At 30.6% G+C, this 23,713-nt stretch overlaps 1 protein-coding gene across 1 annotated transcript; it reads left to right on the top strand.

Annotated features, from left to right (window-relative positions):
• Positions 1 to 14,966: 14,966 nt before the first annotated feature.
• On the top strand, positions 14,967 to 15,116 carry CABS01_09327 (uncharacterized protein; the record flags this gene model as incomplete). Its single annotated transcript, XM_060542684.1, has 1 exon — positions 14,967 to 15,116. A coding segment is annotated over one exon (150 nt), but the record flags the coding sequence as incomplete, so codon positions are not given.
• Positions 15,117 to 23,713: the final 8,597 nt, after the last annotated feature.

Genomic DNA, 23,713 nt, shown 5'->3' with positions numbered 1-23,713 from the left:
ACAGACCCAAATACCTCCTGTTCCTAAGGTACTCCGTAATGAGCAGCTCAGAGACGTAAAGTCATATCACCCTGCTCTTCTCCCCAGTGGCGTCCAACAGAGTTCCCAAGGCTTGCGGCCTCGACGACAAGCCACGGGCTGCCAGCAACAGCTTTGCACGGCGCTTGGTCTTAGTGCCCGTCCACTGTGTCTTGGTGATCCCTTGCAAAAGCCAGGTTGTGCTGGCCGGGGTTCCACGGTGTAGAAACAGTTGGGAGCCATGGAGGAAGCCTTGTTCCCGCTTCACCCCGGCCACATTTTGGAAATATACCCTGCAAGCCATCTTGAGGGGGGAAGCCCCCCTTGGCCCTTGGCCCCCCACCTACGGGCCCCTTGTGTCTCTTCCCGCGCCCCCATTTTCATCGCGCGTTCCTCCGCTCGATCCTGATTCGGTGAAACAAAATGGATTCGGTTCAACGAGTTGAGCATTCTGTTCATGGTCGCATGGGTCGCATGGGTCTCATGGGTCTCATGGGCAATGAATGTGCAGTAAAGCAAATGCACTCTGTGCGAAGCTATAAGCGGGCCGGCGCTGGGCACAGGACTGTTTCTTTAAGTATAGGCTCCCACCTAGGTATTGGATCCGTACTTCCACGACGCCTGTCAGTGTCAGTGTCAAGCGTGTCAAGCAACTTGGTGTACCTTACCGACTCTTTCGGATAAACGCTGGAAAATGGGATGGACAACCTCAAAGTCTCCTCTTTGTCAACCTGCTGCTTACTAGGGCCATCTTTATCATGTCTTTACCTGGTTCACTGTGGTTTCCCTTTTAAGAAAGCACAAGCATTGCTCGGAGCGGGCGGTCATGAACTGGGACGTTACCTGGGGTAGTAGTACTTGCCCCGTTTCTACGTGGACGTCCTCTGAGTGCCTGCTTCCTCTCCGTCATTCTTTCCTTTCTCGACCTCCAACGTTGCTGCCAATGGTAATTCGGCTTGGATACGTACTTGCTCAATTAGCAATGCTTGCACCTCTTTGCATCAGATACCTTTATCACCAAGAATTTCCCCTTTGGTTTTCATGCTTGACTTCAATTTTTGTATTCCCACGAACAACATCCCCTGGGTGACGATGCGTCTGGCATATCCATCATTTAGTCGACCAGCTCTGCCCCATTACCCGCACCCAACCCAACTTCTCACTCTGCATGCCTGGCCGCAAGAGACTCTACTGCCAACAATCCGCGGATCTAACAGCCCATCTATCAACTGATCCAAGGTACAAGGCTGTGTTGCATCCACTCTACTTGTCTTAAGGTTCGAGACATGCTCGCTGAATACTCCTTCTCGAGTTCTCTGACACAAGACGGAATGCTTCCGGAGATGCATGGTAAAAGGGTACGTATTACAGCAATATCTCGCGATGCTATATGTTTACACAGTGGCCTTGATTAATTGTCTTGGGCTATCACCTCCATGTTCAACATCGCAGACTCTCACAGTAGGTATTTCTCCAAGAAAGTTAATGGAAGGGTGGCACAATCGTGTCCAGGTCACCTGCCCAGATCGAGCCCAAAAAATGACGCTGCGGCAAGTCAACAGCCAGACCATACGCCGTCCATTCTGAGACCACGATATCCTTACGAATACCGAGCCAATAAATGACACAAGGATCCACCAGATCTCCTGTCGACAGCCACCGCCTGAATATGTTCAGAAGCCCATATGCTTAGCTCTTCGCGGAGTCCGCTCAGACATGTGCTTGAGTACAGGTCAAACACCTTAAGACAAAACACGGCGACCAGGAAATGAGCTGTACTTTTGCACAGCTTGTCGCAGGAAGCAGCCAGGAATGTCAACAACCCGGGCAAAGTCCACCTCTACCATGAGGTCTCCAACTATAGCGTCAGTATTGGCGGTGGGGAATTATTACGATAATTCTTCCCACACGGTGCGTACTGCCATCCGGAATGCGGTCCCCTTAACAAGCACGACAAGTAAGTGTCCTGAGAAACCTCAATTCCGCACACGGTGGCCAGCCTGCTTGGTACCCAGCATTACACAAGTCCCATTCGTCCTGGCTAGGGATGGCGTCCCTGACATGGTACAGATTACTGTAACGGCCCTGTCCACGGAGCTTTTAATGATATCTACCAAATCCTTACAATGTCCACGTTCCACACCGTCGTGTGCATACCGTTTCCTGGATTTGCAGGGATGACGTCGTGGCACCCAGCTTCTCGGAACTTCCACCCCCTTACCTCGCCCAAGCTGGCAACAACTTTTCCGGAACGCGGACGAATCCTGCAAGGAGTCTTACACCACCTTGTTCGCAACCTCGCATTACGTACCGCAGTAAATGGGAGGAGAACTATCTTGCGCCTTTACCGCGAAAGCATTACTTGCTGGAGGCAGGACTTGACCAAAACACGACCTTTTCAAGACAGCTTCCAGTGGTCCAATTCGTCATGAGCTGTCAGAGACACACCAGCCGCAGTACTGGTTCTCTCTTGAAGATAGTTCCGGAATTCGAGCACGTATCCGAATAACTAGCTTTGGCCTGCAGCAAAGCGGTGTAAAGTGGTAGGCTGCTGATGTTAGCCAATTGAATACTAGGCTGACGACCAGTGCAGACCGGGGCACGATGCCTGCTTGTATCCCAGCCTGCAATGAGCACATGGCTTTCGGAACCAAAGGACTGGATCTTATCTGCGGCCCCCTCACTCATCGTCCGCCCTTTTGTTTCACTCTGGAACGAGAGCTCCCGTCGTGCGTACCACGAGAAACGAGAGTTCTCAGACGGTTTCTACATACATGGGAAAGGGATCCGTTGACTCGAGAGACTAAGAATATGTGTATCGCCGTGGCTCTCAATGAATAGAACGACACCGCCGGACCAACGAGGCCTTGCATCAAAGGTACCACTGGCAGCATACCACTGGCAGCATACCACTCCTTCACGGCCACGGCCATATCACGGCCATGTATTCGCGTGGCGCTAATTGCCCTTTACCTCACAGATACGGATGCAAATCCCTGGGCATTAGAGACACCACTTGTGCCCAACACGTCCAAGATGTGGTCCCAGGAGCCTGGGCACACCTATACGGTACCAAGCAGCCATTAAACCCCGCCTACAGCGGCAAACGGGTCTTGATCCATTTCCAGCGCATGTTACCAACCTCCTTGAAACGGCATCACAAGAATCGTTGACAGGGGCCTCGGAATGGCCTTACTATGTAGTCTTCCCAGGCTAATCAGACGGAGTCGAGTGCGAATAAACGAATCACAGTGCACTTTTGCAGCGGCCGACGCGATCCCTGGGTGTCGAGGTCCCATGTCCAAGGGGTACGAATCATCCGAAGCCACGGTTCCAATAGCCTGGGACCGATCGGCACCAGCGGTGTTATTTCCAGGAGATGGGGGCGGTCGAGGAGCTACCCTGGCCACCTTTGTCTGTTCGCCTTTAGCACAAGTACTCTCCAGAAGGGTTCCCTGCAATCTTTGTCCCGCGAGGTCCCAGCCCGGAAAAGCGTGGAGGCGTTCGAGCCGCCTACCTGGGCTCACACCGAATGGTTACAGTCACTGGTCCATGAGAGAATCAGTGGCACGCTTGCCCAAGTCCTTAGCAGTCGAAATTGGACTCGCGATTCTTTCCAGCATGGTCGTGTTGGACCGAGACGATGGATGGGCTGTGTCTTGGTCCTAGCTGGGTGATTGGTCGTTGCTGGCTCGGTTCCACGACTTTCCCGCTTCTGTTCGGGGCTGCATACCAAAACATCCCGGGGTCCGTGGTAATGTCTGAGGCTGATGTCGGGGTTAGATGAGCTGGCAGCGGTGATGACGCTTCTCGACCCTTGACCCCTGGGACTAACGACCCGACACTCTGGTTCTGCATTTGCCCGCTACTCACCCCGGCGTCAGCCACGACTGCGGAAGCCTGTCAACTGAGTCACAACCTCACAGTCTGGGCGGGAAGAACAACGAAAGGAAGACGAGTGGGCCTGTGTGCGAAGCCGAGCCTCCGCGGACGACACACTGCGAGAATTCCAAGCATCTCCTATCTTGTCGTGTTCCAATTTGCCGGATTGGCGAATCCTTGCCCTGAGCCAGAGCCGGGTGCATTTGCTCACACACCATACACACACGCGCGCGCATCACAGTAAATCTCGCTCAACCGGAACATGACGAAGACCAGCCAGTACCAGAGCAATGGAATGATCAATGTAAGGAAGCACCCTCTGCCTGCTGACTGAGGTATCAACTAGTCTCTAGACCTCAGGTGGTATGGACGGCGCCAAACCTTAATCGAACATGATCGGTGATATGGAGGGACTTTTGCAACCAACTTCTGGTCGCCTGGAGGGCCTAGCGTCTAGACACGACGGTCAAAATTTAACTCGCTCGAGCTCGAGTCACCCGAGTCTTCCCCGCACATGGAATTCATCTGAAGTTACTCGTAGTTGTCAGTCAGAGGCCAGAGCTTGATCATGGCTCGACAATGAGGCGAATAGAGCAAAGCCAGAGGCGGTGTAACGATCGCCTGGAGCTCAGGACGATAGTGCACTGTAGTGCCATGAGGCGGCCGCCATTTCTCTGCGAACAAGTTATCTGCACCGACGTCTCTGTCAAGCAAACGGGGCGAATGCTTCTGGCGGTCCTACAGAGTACCAATTGCCATGGAGGGATGCAAACAGTTGGAGTCGGAGCTACCGCATATCCGCGCTGTTGTTCTACTGTATTCGGAAAGCATTCGGATATCGTCCAGCCATACTCCGTACAGATAGACGTTGGTTACATCGTTTGACGAGCCAGGCAGGCATCGGTGTTGACGCGCAGCAGTCGAGCATCCAACGGGGTTCGGCGGGCATCCCAGTCTTTGCTAGGTCGCTGCATAACGGCAACAAGGGTTTGCTTATTGGCAATTTTTTGACCCATCCAGACAAGCAAATGGATTGATTGCCTATTTCTATGTATGTACTCAACCCCTGCCACACTACCTAGACTAACGGGCCTCGGGGACTGGTTACCCAACGCACCTGAATCTTTCCATCTTTTCCTATAGGATGGCGCAAGTCAATGTACTCCAAATCAACTTGGCATGGTTCAACCCTGATAGACAGTCTGGGTCAGGTTTTCGGCAGTTGATGCGCCAAAAGAGAATGGTTTGTCCAGATTACCTGCGCAATCCGGTAGGCTTCAGCCTTCAACCAAGCCAGGTTTGACGTAGGTTGTCATCAACGGATAGCCGGATCTTGTCACACAAGTGGCGTGCAGGCAGCAGGGCAACATTCCTGAGGTTCTAGTGGCGACCACCGCTGCACATCTTGGAGAAAGAGGACTGAAAACCAGGGTGCTGTTCACCGGAGCCTCTAGGACAGGTTCAGCGAGGTTACATCAAGTTGGCTCCCTTTCACTTGATCCCATGCTATCACAGCAGCGGTCAGGACTCGCAGGGCGGCTATGGCTGGGTACCGCCGTTGAATCTTGCCTGCCGATCACAATGCGTCAAGAGGATAGGCGATCTGCTGCGCCGCCAACGTCGGCGCAAAGGCGCAACATCGAATTTCTGTTGGAGAACAGGCTGAGCTAATCGCCTCACAATGTGCATCCTAGATCCTTGCCTGGTCGATACTCCATCCTCAATGCGGTGAACCACCCGTCACTCAACGACACCCAAATGGCACCGAATACGATTGCAATCTGCGGCATGATGATCACGCAGACAGCGCAAGTGTGACCTGGCAAGACACTCAACAGGACCGCGGCACAGTCCAGCGGCAATCTATCACATCCCGGCCATGGGCCGGAGTCACAGCCGCTCCCTCCAATCATACTCCTTCTCTTTCTAGTAGCAAAACGAAGCTGGTGCGAGAAACAATGAACAACAAAATTCCCGAGCGAAGCTGGCCGGCAGGGAATGCGATCCCAGACGCCATCCTGCAATAGCGGTTCCGAGCTCTCGGGTCCAGGTTCTGCGCCAGCACGCCCTGTCCTCTAGTCTTTCGAGAATAACTAGCAAAAGGTGCGGTTCTCAATTGGTCGTTGACGTGACTTTGTTTGTCCACCAGTCAGCATTGTTACATCATCTCATCTCATCTCAAAAGACGTTTCCATACTCGGTGACGGTTGAGGACAATGCTTGCCAAGAGGGCTACAACATGTTTGGCAGCAGACTGTGGAAGCCTTTGATGGGGTGATATTGTATATGTTGACAACGACTACCTTACGAATGTTTACTTCGGAAGGTATATCGGCCTATTGGTGGAAGCGCTGTGAAATTAATTTCGGCGTCCACGTTAACGATGCGGCTCTACACTGTTCTGCAATTAGCTAACCAACTCAACCAAACAGATCACCGACTCGTAAGCCATATCGAGACAGGATGGAGTAGCGACTGACTGGTGTGAAGCTCAATACCTGGCCAAAATTTAAAAAGCCCTCTACCGGCTCCTTTGAGGCTGGCCGAGAATCATTCGTCACGGATCCAAAAGCTGTCCAACGATGACGAGCTGTGGTATAGCTGTGGTATCAGACCACCAACCATTCGACGCGTCGGTAGGCGTCTCAAAATAGCTATGGCTATTCCCTGGTTGATGGAAGAAAGATGAGCAACAAAAATCCAAATCGAATTTTAAGCGCCCTTGGTACAACTTGGTTTCCACTTCTATAATAATCAACCACGAAGGAATACATCACAAACAAACCAGGCGTGTCGCCCATTTGTCGAAAGTGGAACCATGCCTGTCGTGACATGTCGGAGTACGGATGCCCTGGCCGGTCTTGGTGCGCTGCATGCGCATCGAGGACCCTCAACGGGCCGTACCACGGCGTATGTACACGTGTTTGAGGCTCGCATGCGAAGTGCACTCATCGATAGTGGCCTATACGTATCACCTAGAGCCTTCTTCATACGGAGTACATAGTCTGTCGATGCATGCTACACATTTCCGATTGAGTAATTGGGAACGGCGGGGCTCAAGAGGCCGGACGTGAAAATCGCCAGTGGACCTCGACGAGAAGAACTCGACGATCGGTGGCTCCATGGGCCATTCCACTATCCACACCTCTCCAAGGGATTTCCGTTGATGAAGCGAACCTCAAACGGTCATGCAATCTAAACGAAACCCCGCTGGACAAGACCACGGGGGTTTGCACGAATATCCATCGCAGCTTCGTTAAAGGAGGACAGCAGTGACGAGCATTTCCTCCTGTAACACAGGGCAGAGCGCTTGAGTAAACACGCGGCTACGGTGAGGGTCACATACAGGTGGATGCCTTTTGAAGGGCTGCTTGCTGACGATCCCATCAGATTATGCTCGCCGCTGCTCCATTGGCCCCATCAACCCATAGGCCGGGTTTTGGAGAGGTCATCACCTTCAAGGGTCCCATGATGGGCTCTCCGGTGATTGCTCGGTGCTCAAGCCCGAGGAGCCGTTCGTTGACGATTGACGGGCCCTAAGGTATGCGGTCTTTGCTATATTCTATCCGCAGGTGCCCGGAACTACGGATGGATACACTGCAAAGTCACAGCTCTACGGACTTGCCATTCGAGTTTTTTTTCAGTCTTACGGTTTTGCCAGTACCTTTTTTTTTTTTTGGCAGAATGCAACGTCGGTACTTGGTCGGTATCCACCGAGTCGGAATAAAGCCGAGATGGGTAGACGCGATTTGCTCCCGGATTACCCCTATCCCTCTTCTGGCGCAACGTACATTGCGAGGTTGTACTGTTCGTGGTGAAGAACCAAACTTTTCCCTTTCATCGGAAAGCGGAATACCGGCCACCTTGAGCCATGGTTCACTTCACTCTCCGTCCCTCGGGTTAATCTGGCCCAGGCTCTACGGATACGTAGGTTTTCCAAGGGCGATGATATTCTGCCACCAGCTGCCGCTATTCTGCTACTAAGTGTAGCTGCGGCCGCTACACGACCGCCGGTCTCGGGCATATATATAAGCTAGGCTTTGCGTAGTTAGTATTCGAATAAGTTAAGCTAATTAGAGGCCGTTAATTAATTTATAGTTAATTAAATTATTTTAATAAAAAGTATAGTAATTAACGAATTAGCTTAATTAACTACTTAATTAACTACTTAATTAATTATTAATTACTTTATATAGCTTATAGCCCGTAATTTAATAACTTTTTCTACTTTAGCCTCGTCTTTTACTTTAGCCTCGTACTTATTAATAAGTCTATTTATCTTACTTTTTATTATAAAATTAATATTATAAATATAATCTTTATTAACTAAATCTTATAATATATCTAACTATATAAGATTACTAATTAATTAAAATCGTAACTTTATAAGCGTTAGTAGCCGAGGAGCCCTTATAAAATTAATTATATTATTATTAACTACGTTAATTATTTTATTAATAATGACCTACTAATACCCCCGCTATATTTTTATACTAAGCTCGTATATATTAAAATTATATATAATTTTAAAGTTTTATTAAGTAAAAATAGTCTTATTTAGTATTAGAAATATTATTAATAATAGTAATATTAATACGAGTATTATTTTTATATATTTAGTAACTTCTTTATATTTAAATATAAAGGGCTCTTATTTAAAAAAAGTACTTAGATCGATCGCTAGTTTTTTTAACTTAAGCGCCTTAATACCCGCTATAACTATTATAATACCTATTATAGAGCTCTATAAATAACCCTTACCTCGGACTTATAAAAGATTAAATAGGGGGTAGAGGTATTATTACTAATAGTAAGTTCTAAGCGTTATTAAAACTAATATAAATAGATCTTTTTTAATAATATTAAAGTACCGTCCTTAGTATATTATTAAAAAATATAATAATAAAATAGTTTATAAGTAGTTCGAATTAAGTAAGGTACGTACTCTTTTAATAGCTTTTTATATAGTAGTTTTTTTTAGCTTTATAAGCGTAAAAGATCGACCTTAACGGGATTACGCTTTTAAAGGAAATTATATAATATAGTATACTTTTTAATTATATAATACGCGCAATGTGCCCTAAGTACGCGCTTAACGTAATATAATAATTTTAATATAAAAACTACTATATAATTCGGGATAAATAAGCTACCCTCTTTATTATATAATAGCGCTAGATAAAAAGGTTAATAATAGAGGTCGGCCGTAATAATTAGTTATAATAATCGGCCGTAATAGTTAAAGGCGGCTTTTTTTAATTATAGAGGTTCTGAACTTTAATAGCGACGTAGAGGTTTTTAAAAAAAGGGCTAAATAGGTTAATATTTATTACTCTTTATACTAAAGCTCGTAAAAATTCTTTTTATCCTTATCGTTTCTAATATTACCTAAAGCTACTCTTTATTTAAACTAAATAAATCTACTAAACAAATTTATTAAATAAACTTATTAATATATAAACTACTACTCGTTAAGAACCTCTTAATATATAGTTAGTAACTAGCGGGCTAAGACTTTTTAAAAATGCCCCTCGATAGGTCCCCCCCTCTAGGGCTTAATAAATTAGGCCCCCTCGACGCCCTAGCTATTATAATTAATATAAATATACTTAAGGGGTAATATAATACTTTCTAATAGTATAAAATCCGGCTAAGTAATAATACGAATATTATAAATAACCGGGCTAATATAGACGTTAAGATTTAGTATATCGATACTAGCTTAGAAATAATACTTTATAAAGCTAAAAATCCCTTTAATAAAAGCTATATTATAAATATAAAAAAATATATAAGTATTACGACCTAATATACATAACTAAAACCAGGGCCCGCCCCGTAAGTTTATAGTAGCTATAGTATATTATATATATAAGAATATAGGAATATAAGGTAACTCTTATAGAATAAAAAAATTATAAAATAAGTTATATAATAATAAGAAATAAAAAGGTCTATATACTAAGGATACGGACCCTGTTTTTTTAAAATACGGGGCCTATATAATTAGGATATGGGGCCCGTTAAGTAAATATATGAATAAAGGATATATTTAAAAACGAGACTTATATATAATATAGACTTAAGCTGGGCTTAAGAATAGACTTCTTATAGCTTTTTTAATAATTAACTTAATATTAAATCTTATAATTATTTTTAGCTATTTTTATTAAAAACCCTTTTTAATAAGATTATAATTAATTATTAAAGCTTTACTTATTTTACGATTTATAAATATAGTTTTAAAAAAGCTATTTATAATTACGATACTATTTATTTAGTATTTATAATCTTAATTTTTATTAATATATTTATTATAACTAGCTAGCTATAATACTTTAATTATTCTTATTTAATAAGTTTACTTTTTAAAAAACTAACTAAATAATACGAATATATTAACTATTAATAATAATAGTACGGTATAGCTTATTAAAGTAACTATACTTACTATTTAATAATTATATAATATAATACTTAAATTTAAAAATAAGAACGAGTAATTTTATATTTAGCTTATAATACCCCGACTTTTTTTAATATTTAGAGCTAAGTACCCTAAACTAGAACTTTATAATAAGTCCCCGGATACTCTTTAAGGATTCCTTACTTAAACTAGGGCCTATTTACGTTATTATAGAACCTCTTTTATTACTAAAGCTAATAAAATTTATTATATAGTTTTATTTTTTAAAAAAAATACCCTTACTTAGTTCGAACTTTTTATAAAAAATTACCTCGAGAACGAACGTAATATTTAAGATAAAAATACTAAGAAGATTTTTAATAATTATAATAAGTTCAAAAAAAAACTTAAAAAAACTTTTAATAACCTCGATAAAAAACGAATTATTAAATAAAAACTTATAACCCTTATATAAAAAGGGTTAGTTAGTAAATATATATTAAAATTTAAATAAATTATTTCTAAACTTAATTAGGGTAATAAGGTACTTATAGTAGCCTTTTATTACGGCTTAAAAAAAGAAGTTAAGGATAACCTCTCTTAATAAGACTGACTAAATAAGCTCTATAATTATATTAATATAATAGTTAAGATCGATAATTAACTCTATAAATAACGCCTTAAATAAAAAGAATAAAGTACTTAGAATAACTAAGCTAAACTTAATAATAAACGTAAGTATAAATTAATAATTACTATAATAAAATATTATAGTAAACTAATAAACTTTAATATTATTAAAAGGGAATAACCTTGCTAAAAAAAGGACTTTAAGTATTATAACTATAATAAACTAAGATATATAGCTAGAAACTATTAATAACCTAAGCGTATTTAATACTAACCTATCCTAAAAAAGCGAGCTAATATTATAAATAAAAAAGTTTTTTATAAATAACTCTTATAAACGGCTTATTACGATAATAACTATTTTACTTACTAAAATAATAAGGAATAAATAAAATAATACTTAAAGTAACCTAAAAATAAGGAGTAATCTAGATACGATACTATATTATTTATTAGAACTTTAGTAATAATAATAAAAAAAAAAGATATTTACTTACTAACCCTATACTTTTAAAAAAAATAATATTAAATATATTATTACGCTCTTTTAAATTTATAAAAATATAAAAAAAAAAGCTAAAACGGACTCTATTATAAAGGATATATTTTACTTTTTTAAAGGACGAATTAAATAAAAATACTTAGTTAATATAAAAAAGTAGCTCCTTAAGTTTAAAAAAAGAGGACCTAATATAAAAAAAATTATAAATAGTCTCGTTTATATAATATAATAAAACTATATAAACTAAAATAATTTACTAAGTTTAAAAAAAGACTCGATTTAAATAAAATCCTAACTAAGTCTATTTATATAATATAAAAAGTAAATAATAATAAAAAATTTATTTATAAAATTAAAAAATAACTCGAAGACCTCTCGTATAAAGATAAGATCGAAATAATTAAGAGACTAACTCTTAATTTCGGAATTATAAAAGAGGGAAAAATTAACTTTAATTTTAAAAAAAAAAAATATTAAAATAGGAACTAGTTTTTTTTATTTTAATAAAATAAAATTACTTTATAATTTAAACGAACCTCGTAACGTTACTTAACGACGTATTTAAATAAAAATTAATTATAAGGTATTACTTAGTATTAATAATACTAACTTTAAAAAGGACGACGACGAACTATAATATAAATATATTTATTTACTTAAAGATAACTAAACCGTTTAGTTCTATAAAATTAAAAAATATAAAAAAGTTATAATAACCCCCTATATAGATAAAAACTACTCTTTACTTAACCCTAAAGATCTCTTTTATAAAGAATTATTCTAAGTAAAATATTTAGATAATAAATACTTTTAGTACTTCGTATATAAGTAAAATAGCCGTTTTTATTTATAAAAACGTAATAATAAACTTATTAAGGATATTTACGTAAAAGACTAGCTACCTAGTTAGATATTACTAAGCTTTAATAATAATAATAAAGTAATATTTAGCCTAGACCTTAGCTTTTTTATAAAGTACCTTAATAGCGAATATATAAAATAAGAAGATTATAGATATAACTAATATTAAATTTATTATATTAAAAAGGCTAAGGTATAAAAAGAATATTAAAAGAGATACGAATAAAAGAACTATTTGAAAAAGTAAATAATAAAAAACTAAAAAAGCTAATTATAAAAAAATAATAAAAAGCGAAAATAAAAAAAAAGTTTTTATATATAACTAAATAATATAACGACGTATATTTACGAGTTAATTTTAATATTTATAGATAAGGACTAAACGCTATTATTAATAATAATATATAAAAAACTTATATTTTACTAAGAATAATAAATAAACTTAACTTACTATAGGTATAAAAAGATAACTTATATTAATTATAAATAGTAAAAGGAGAACGAGTTAATTATAACTACGGATATATTAATTAAAAAACCGTATACCTCTCGATATATATTAATAACTAGTAAAAATAACTATAGTACGATATTATAAAAATAGGAAATATTAACGTTATTTTAGGAATCTCATAGTTATAAAAGTATAACCTATAAATAAATTAGATTACTAACTAGGTCCTCTAAGAAAATCTAGTTACTAAACGACCTAAGAAAAAGGGTTTAAACGGATTTTTAAAAACTTTTGAAAAACGAGAATAAATACGATATATAGCTTTTATTAAAACGGTAAAAAGCTTTAAAAAGTTTATAACTAGTATTAACGATTAGGGATCGTAATAATTCTAAACTATACCCGAGGAGTACTAAATATATATAAAACTATTTATAGAACCCGAAAAAATAGGATTATTAGAATATAGTAATTAGGATATAAAAATCGAGCTTAAAAAAGGGATATAACCCGGGTTTTATTTAATATACTTAATAAATTAAAAAGAATAAGAGTATTTTAATAAATATATTAATAAGAAACTCGAGAAGGGATATATTTAATTATCGAATTCTTTTACTAAATTCCCCTTATTTTTTATATTAAAAAAGGGTAGAAAATTAAGACTTATTATTAACTATAAAAGACTTAATAAAATTATAAAAAAGAATTGCTACCCCTTACTACTTATTACCGAGCTTAAAGATCTATTTTACGGAGCTAACTAGTTTATTATTATAAATTTTAAAGAAGTATTTAATTAGATTTAAATTAAAAAAGGAGATAAGTAGAAGACGGTATTCTAAACTCGTAAAGGACTTTTTAAGTACCTCGTTATACCTTTTAAACTTATTAATACTTTAGTAACTTTTTAAATAATAATTAACTACGTACTCCGGGAGTATATCGATATTTTTATTATTATTTATATTAATAATATTCTTATTTTTTCCTCTAATTTTAAAATATATAAAAAGTATATTTATATAGTATTTTAGAAACTTTAAGACGCTAAGCTATATACTAAACCCTTTAAGTACGAGTTCTATATATAAAAAGTAGATTTTTTTAAATATACTATTATATTAAGATAAATCTATATATAAATATTAAAAATAGAAGTAATTAGGGATTAGCCTATACTATAGAACGTTAAAAATATATAAAGATTTTTAGGATTTATTAACTTTTATTAATAATTTTTTAAAAATTATATTAATATAATTAAACTTCTTAATAATTTAATATAAAAGGATAACTTATTTATTTAGGACCCTAAATATAAAAAAGTATTTATTAAAATTAAGAATATAGTCGTTTTTAAACTAGTTATTATAATCCTAGACCCCTAAAAACTTTTTAAAGTCGAAACTAACGCTTTAAACTTTATTATAGGAGTAGTCCTAGGATAATAAGATAAATAAGAAAAGCTTTACTTATATTACTTCTATTTTAAAGTATTTTATAAAGTAAAATTAAATTAGTAAATTTATAATAAGGAACTAATAATAATTATCGAAGTATTTTAAAAATAAAAACTATAATTATTTAGAACTAAGTACGAAGTTATAGTTTATATAGATTATAAGAACTTTATAAACTTTATAATAAATAAGAACTTAAATAAATAATAAGTAAAATAGAGCGAATTCCTATTTAAGTATAATTTCTAAATTATTTATTAAAAAGGTTTAGAAAATAGTAGAGTAGACGCTCTTAGTAAAAGACTTAATTATAAAGTTACGGTCCTTAAAAAAATATAAGTTATTTTTAAATAAAAAAAGGATAGTAGCTTTATATTAATTACGAAGCTCTTTATAATAGTTAAAAAGATTAATACTAGTTTAATTAAAAAGATAACCCTTAAGCTTATTATAAAAATTTATAATATATTAATATATAACTACTAAGGAATTACTAAAATATAAAAATAGATTCGTTAGTATTATAATAAATCTACTATACGTACTAAAATTATAAAAGTAATTAAGGATTACGTAACTTATAAAAAAAGTAAAAATAGTCTATATAAGCTTTATAACGAGCTATAACTATTATAATTACTAATAAAAATATAATAATTAATTATATAGGACTTTATTATTAAACTATTAAAGTTTAGAAAACTATTTACTAAAGTATAATATAATAGTATTTTAATTATAGTCGATCGACTTACTAAGTTTATATATTTTATTTTTTATAAGGAATTAAGTATTATAAAAGACCTAGTATATATATTTACTAAAGTTATACTTTCGAACTATAGTTTACTAAAAAAAATTATTTTTAATAAAAATAAGCTATTTATTTTAAAGTTTTAAAAATCCCTTATTATATAAATTATAATTAGGATAATTAAGTAGTATTTTTATTAATAGCTTAGTTCGTATATAATAATATAATTAGTAAAAGTACGAGAGAATTCTCGTTTTACTTTAACTACGGATTTTAATTAATAATATATAGAAAAGTATAATAAGGATTATAAATTATAAAAGCTATAATAAACGTAAATAAACTTAAAAAGATCTATAAATAAGCTTTATTAAACCTTAAGTTCGTACGATAATATATAAAAAAAAACGCGGATAAATTAAGGATTAGAGGACTATTTTTAAAAAAGGGGGATAGTACTTATTTTTTTTATTATAATATTAAAACAAAACGACTAAGTAATAAATTAAATTATAAAAAACTTAGACCTTTTAAAATTATTAAAAAAGTCTTGTTAATTAATTACGAATTAAAATTACTAAATATAATACGATATTATCCCGTTTTTTATATCTTATTACTTAAACCTATACCGAGAGGTTTATATATAAAAAACTATATTATTATTAAACTAAACTAATTAGAATACGAAGTTAAATAAATTATTAACTATAAAATTAAAAATAAAATACGAAAATTCTTTATTAAATAGAAAAACTACGGATATAAAAAAAATATATAAGAACTTATTATAAACCTCCGGAACTCTTAATAACTTCTCGAGGAGTATTAAAATTAAAATTAAATTTAGAACTCTTAGCTATTATAGTATCTTAATTAATAATTTTAAAAATACCATTAGCCTATATTTTATAAGCTACTAAAAAAGTATTTTTAAAACCCTTAGGAAACTTTTTTAATATAATTTAACTTTTTTTAAATACTATTTACTTTTAGGAACGAAGACGTTTTAACTTAAATAACGATTTATTTAACTTAGCCTAAGCTTATTAATAAGCCTTAGCTTTTTTTTATAACTCCGTAGCCCTTTTTTAAAACTATAACTTTTTTACTTTTTTTTTATAATTAAAACGATTAAACTTTATTATTAATTAACTAACTATACTTAGTTAGCTAGACTTAATAAATAAAAACGTAATATTTATAAGTATAAATAGCATTAGCAGGCGTATTATATAAAATACTTAAATAATAGTATATTTTATAAACCTTAGAATTAAAAAGAACTAAATAACGGACCCCTTATGAGTAATAATTTAAATAAGGTATTATTTTTATACTTTTATTAAAAAAACGAATAATACGTAATAATTTATAACGAGACGTAGCTATTAGAGATTTCGATTTTTTAATTTAATTTAATATTATATTAATATATTTTAAGGAAATACTTAACGATTCCCTAACTTAGGAATAGATAACTTATTTATAGGTCTACGGGACTAAACTTTTAAAAAAGAGACTTAATATTACGACTTAATATATATAACTAAGACTAGGGCCTGCCCCGTAGGCTTACAATAGCTACGGTATATTATATATATAAGAGTATAAAAATATAAAATAACTTTTATAAAACGGAAGAATTATAAAATAAGTTACGTAACAATAAGAGATAAAAAAGTTTATATATTAAGGATATAAACCCCGTTTTTTTAAAATACGGGGCCCGTATAATTAGGATATAGGGCCCGTTAAGTAAATATATAAATAAAGGATATATTTAAAAATAAGATTTATATATAATATAAACCTAAGCTAGGCTTAAGGATAGACTTTTTATAGCTTTTTTAGTAATTAACTTAGTATTAGATTTTATAATCGCTTTTAGCTATTTTTATTAAGAACCCCTTTTAATAAGATTATAATTAATTACTAAAGCTTTACTTATTTTACGATTTATAAATATAGCTTTAGGGAAGCTATTTATAACTACGATACTATTTATTTAGTATTCGTAGCCTTAACTTTTACTAATATACTTACTACGACTAGCTAGCCGTAATAATAAGGGGTCCCCTAACCCTTAATAAAAAAGAGTATATAATACGGGATTTAATTACTTATACGGGCTAGTATTAAGAAGTTTTATATACGTTAGAATAAGTATAGCTCGCTCTCTAAATAGCTAAAAGCGGCGGAAGGTTAGGAGCTATTTTAATTAATAATTAGGTATAGAGCGCAATATACCCAGTTTTTCCTAATACGTAATATACGGTACGGCCCTAGCGGATTGCTCCGTCGGGGGGTTAATAGCTTTTTATATAAACTTAAATTTAGTTATTTATTTAATATATAGAGTTTTTATAAAAAGTACTTAAAAGTATCGTAATATATATATATACGGACCTTTTTCTAAAATAATCCCGTAATAGTACTTAATACCTTAGCTTAGTAACGGGTTTAATAAGTATTAATTATAGCTACTTAACCTATTTAAAAAATAACTAATTTATTAAATACGGCTTTAAAATCGCCCGTATAATAATAAATTCGTATTTTAATACTTATATATAAGGATTTAATAATTAATATAATTAAGTAACTAAAGTACCTAATTTAGTTAACTTAAATAAATACGATTTTCTTATATTATAGCTTAAACTAAGTATTAATAACGTAATTAACTACTACTATAAGGTACTTAGTAATTTTAAATTTAAATAATTAATTATAATATATAACTATTAATTTATTATAAAAGAGATTATTTTAATTTATAAGGAATTATTAGAAGCGAGGGTTATATATAATAATACTAATTTCGTCCCTTATAGCCGGGCTAAAATAGTACTAGGTCTTAGTTAGTACGTTAAGGTTAATATATTAATAATAAAGTACGTATAGTACTATTTTAAATTAAGTATTATTATTAAGGGCATTAAGTAGAGTAATTTTATAATCCGTATATATAACTTATAAAAAGGGAATTTCGTAAGCCTAGAATAATACTAATAGCTAGTTAATAACCTAATAATAATTAGCTTTTTTCTTATTAAATAAAAAGTAGCTCGTAACTTAAAAAGTATAATTATCGTTCGTAGCTCCGTAAATATTAAATAATAGTATATTAAATTGATTAGTTTTATATATAAAATTTATTAATAAAATATCCGGATATTATTAAAGTAAAGAAATTGTAGTAATAAGTATAATAAATAAGCTTATAATATAGCCCGTATTATTATGTTAGAAGTAGTATTAGTATTTTATAAAATCGCATAATTAGTTAAATAACTACTTAATAAGGGATCTATTACTTAATTTATTATAGTAATAAGTAGCTAGTATATTAAGTATATCGTAGTTAATAATACTATTATAATTATTACTTTTTAATTAGAAGCTTAAAAGAATTTAAATAAGTCGAATACTCTTATTTTATTAATTAATAATTTTGTTACGACCTAATATATATAATAAGGTCGGGGCCTCGCCCTATAGGACCTATAGTAGCTACTATATTATATATATAAAAATATAAGTTTAGGATAACTCCTTTCGGAACAAAAGAACTATAAATAAGTTACGTAACTATAATTATATAATAAAATAAAGAACGGATACCCGTAAATAAATAAAATAAATAATTATAAATAAGTAAGATAGACGACCGTTCGGTAAATTATTAAATAATAATAAATAAAAATACTATAAAGGATATATTTAAAAACGAGATTTATATATAATATAAACTTAAGCCGGGCTCGAGAATAGACTTTTATAACTTTTTTAATAATTAACTTAATATTAAATTTTATAATCGTTTTTAGCTATTTTTATTAAGAACCTTTTTAATAAGACTACGATTAATTATTAAAGCCTTATTTACTTTATAATTTATAAATATAGTTTTAAAAAAGCTATTTATAATTACGATACTATTTACTTAGTACTCGTAGCTTTAATTTTTATTAATATACTTATTATAACTAACTAGTTATAATACTTTAATTACTCTTATTTAATAAGTTTATTTTATAAAAAACTAACTAAATAGTATAAATATATTAATTATTAATAATAATAATACGGCATAGCTTATTAAAATAGCTATACTTACTATTTAATAACTATATAATATAATACTTAAACTTAAAAATAAAAATAAGTAGTTTTATACTTAGCTTATAATACCCTAACCTTTTTTAATACTTAGAATTAAGTACTCTAAACTAGAACCCTATAATAAGTCCCTAAATACTCTCTAAGAATTCTTTACCTAAATTAAAACTTATTTACGTTACTATAAGACCTCTTTTATTATTAAAGTTAATAAAGTTTATTATATAGCTTTATTTTTTAAAAAAAATACCCTTATTTAATTTAAGCCCTTTATAAGAGACTACTTAAAAAACAAACGTAACTTTTAAAACGAAAATACTAAAATTTTTTTTAATAATTATAATAAATTTAAAAAAAACCTTAAAAAAACTTTTAGTAACTTTAATAAAGAACGAATTACTAAACGAAAGCTTATAACCCTTATATAAAAAAGATTAGTTAGTAAGTATATATTTAAATTTAAGTAGATTATTTTTAAGCTTAATTAAGGTAATAATACGTTTATAATAACTTTTTATTATAGTTTAAAAAAAAAATTAAAAATAACCTTTTTTAATAAAAATAACTAAATAAGTTTTATAATTATATTAATATAATAATTAAGATTAATAATTAATTTTACGAACGACGCTTTAAATAAAAAAGATAGAATACTTAGAATAACCGAGCTAAACTTAATAATAAATATAAATATAAATTAATAACTATTATAATAGGGTATTATAGCGGACTAATAGATCTTAGTATTACTAAAAAAGAATAACTTTATTAAAAAAAGGACTTTAAATACTATAACTATAATAAACTAAGATATATAACTAGAAACTACTAATAACCTAAGCGTATTTAATACTAACTTATTTTAAAAAAGCGAGCTAATATTATAAATAAAAAAGTCCCCTATAAGTAACTTTTATAAACGGCTTATTATAATAATAACTATCTTACTTATTAAAATAATAAAAAATAAATAGGATAGTACCTAAAATAACTTAAAAATAAAGGACGATTTAGATACGATATTATACTATCCGTTAAGACTTTAGTAATAGTAATAAAAAAAATAAAAATACCCGCTTACTAACCCTATATTCTTAAAGAAAATAATATTAAATATATTACTACGCTCTTTTAGATTTATAAGAATATAAAAAAAAAAGCTAAAATAAACCTTATTATAAAAGATATACTTTACTTTTTTTAAAAACGAATTAAATAAAAATACCTAGTTAATATAAAAGAGTAGCTCTTTAAATTTAAAAAAAAAGGACCTAATATTAAAAAAATTATAAGTAGCCTTATTTATATAGTATAACGAAACTATATAAATTAAAAATAATTTACTAAGTTTAAAAAAGGACTCGATTTAAACGAAATCCTAACTAAATCTATTTATATAATACGAAAAATAAATAATAATAAAAAATTTATTTATAAAGTTAAAAAATAACTTAGGGACCTCGTATATAAAAATAAGATTAAAATACTTAAAAGACTAACTTTTAATTTCGAAGTTATAAAAAAAAGAAAAATTAACTTTAATTTTAAAAAAAAAGATATTAAAATAGGAACTAATTCTTTTTATTTTAACAAAATAGAATTATTTTATAATTCGAACGAATCTCATAACATTACCCGACGATATATTTAAATAGAGATTAATTATAAAGTACTATTTAGTATTAATAATACTAGTTTTAAAAAGGATAATAATAAACTATAGTATAAGTATATTTATTTATTCGAGGATAATTAAATTATTTAGTTTTATAGAATTAAAGAACGTAAAAAGGTTATAATAACCCCCTATATAAATAAAAATCACTCTTTACTTAACCCTAAAAACCCCTTTTATAAAGAATTATTTTAAGTAGAATGCTTAGATAATAAATATTTTTAATACCTCGTATATAAATAAAATAGTCGCTTCTACTTACAAAAATATAATAATAAGCTTATTAAAAATATCTATATAGAAAATTAACTACTTAGTTAGATATTACTAAATTTTAATAATAATAATAAAGTAATATTTAGCTTAAACCCTAGCTTTTTTATAAAATACCTTAATAGCGAGTATATAAAATAAAAAGATTATAAATACGACTAATATTAAGTTTATTATATTAAAAAAGCTAAAGCTTAGAGAAAATAATAAGAACTAAATAAATAAGGTATTTAATAAAAAAAGCGTATAATAAAAAACTAAAAAAGCTAATTATAAAAGAACGATAAAAGGCGAGGATAAAAGAAAAGTTTTTATATATAACTAAATAACATAACGACGTATATTTATAAGTTAACCTTAATATTTATAAATAATGATTAAACGTTATTATTAATAGCGGCGTATAAGAAACTTATATTTTATTAAAAATAGTAAATAAACTTAATTTATTATAAATATAAAAGGATAACTTATATCAATTATAAATAGTAAAAAAAAAACGAGTTAATTATAATTATAAATATATTAATTAAGAGACTATATACTTCTTAATATATATTAATAACTAATAAAAATAATTATAATACGATATTATAAAAATCGGAAATATTAACGTTATCTTAAGAATCTCGTAATTACGAAAGTATAATTTATAAATAAATTAGATTATTAGCTAAGTCCTCTAAGAAAATTTAGTTACTAAATAACTTAAAAAAAAAAGGGTTTAAATAGATTTTTAAAAACTCTTAAAAAACGAGAATAAATATAATATATAGCTTTTATTAAAATAATAAAAAGCTCTAAGAAGTTTATAACTAGTACTAATAATTAAGGATTATAACGACTTTAAATTATACCCAAAGAGTATTAAATATATATAAAACTATTTATAAAACCTAAAGAAATAGGATTATTAAAATATAATAGCTAGGATATAAAAATCGAATTTAAAAAAAGAATATAACTTAGGTTCTTTTTAATATATTTAATAAATTAAGAAGAATAGGAATATTTTAATAAATATATTAATAAAAAACTTAAAAAAGTACTTATTTAACTATCGAATTCTTTTATAAAATTACCCTTATTCTTTATATTAAAAAAAGGAATAAAAAAATAAAAACTAGTTATTAATTATAAAAGACTTAACGAAATTACGAAAAAGAATTACTATTCTTTATTATTTATTACTAAGCTTAAAAATCTATTTTATAGAGCTAATTAGTTTATTATTATAAATCTTAAAAAAGTATTTAATTAAATTTAGATTAAAAAAAAAGATAAATAGAAAACGGTATTCCGAACTCGTAGAGGACTCTTTAAGTACTTTATTATACTTTTTAAACTTATTAACGCTCCGATAACTTTTTAAATAATAGTTAATTACGTATTTTAAGAATATATTAATATTTTTATTATTATTTATATTAATAATATTCTTATTTTTTCCCCTAACCTTAAGATATATAAAAAGTATATTTATATAATATTTTAAAAATTTTAAAACGCTAAGCTATATACCGAACCCTTTAAATACGAGTTTTATATATAAAAAGTAAACTTCTTTAAATATACTATTATACTAAGATAAATCTATATATAAATATTAAAAATAGAAATAGTTAGAAACTAGCTTATACTATAAAACGTTAAGGATGTATAAGGATTCTTAGGATTTATTAATTTTTATTAATAATTTTTTAAAAACTATATTAATATAGTTAGACCCCTTAATAACTTAATATAAAAGGATACCTTATTTATTTAGGATTTTAAATATAAAAAAATATTTATTAAAGTTAAGAATATAGTCGTTTCTGAACTAGTTATTATAATCCTAGACCCCGAAAACTTTTTAAAATTAAAACCAATACCTCGGACTTTACTATAAGAGCGGTTTTAAAATAATAAAATAAATAAAAAAAGCTTTATTTATATTATTTTTATTTTAAAATATTCTATAAAATAGAATTAAATTAATAAATTTATAATAAGGAATTAATAGTAATTATTAAAGTATTTTAAAAATAGAGATTATAATTATTTAGAACTAAGTACGAAGTTATAGTTTATATAAACTATAAGAACTTTATAAACTTTATAATAAATAAGAATCTAAATAAATAATAAGTTAAATAGAGCGAATACATAATTAAACATAATTTCTAAATTATTTATTAAAAAAGTTTAGAAAATAGTAAAATAGACGCTCTTAGTAAAAGGCCTAATTACGAAATTACGGTCCCTAAAAAAATATAAGTTATTTTTAAATAAGAAAAGGATGGTAATTTCGTATTAATTATAAAACTCTTTATAATAACTAAAAGGATTAATACTAGCTTAACTAAAAAAATAACCCCTAAGCTTATTATAGAAATTTATAATATATTAGTATACGGTTATTAAAAAATAATTAAAACGTAAAAACGGATTTATTAATATTATAATAAATCCGCTATACGTATTAAAATTATAAAAATAATTAAGGATTACGTAACTTATAAAAAAAATAAAAATAGCCTATATAAACTTTATAACGAGCTATAACTATTATAATTATTAATAAAAGTATAATAATTAATTATATAGGACTTTATTATTAAATTATTAAAGTTTAGAGAACTATTTATTAAAATATAGTACGATAGTATCTTAATTATAGTTAACTAA

The sequence above is a fragment of the Colletotrichum abscissum genome (assembly GCF_030869225.1).
Source record: "Colletotrichum abscissum strain IMI 504890 chromosome Unknown Scaffold_22.1, whole genome shotgun sequence".
Lineage (NCBI taxonomy): Eukaryota > Fungi > Ascomycota > Sordariomycetes > Glomerellales > Glomerellaceae > Colletotrichum > Colletotrichum abscissum.
Note: the sequence above shows the minus strand (reverse complement) of the source record. Positions and strands in the feature narration are given on the sequence as shown.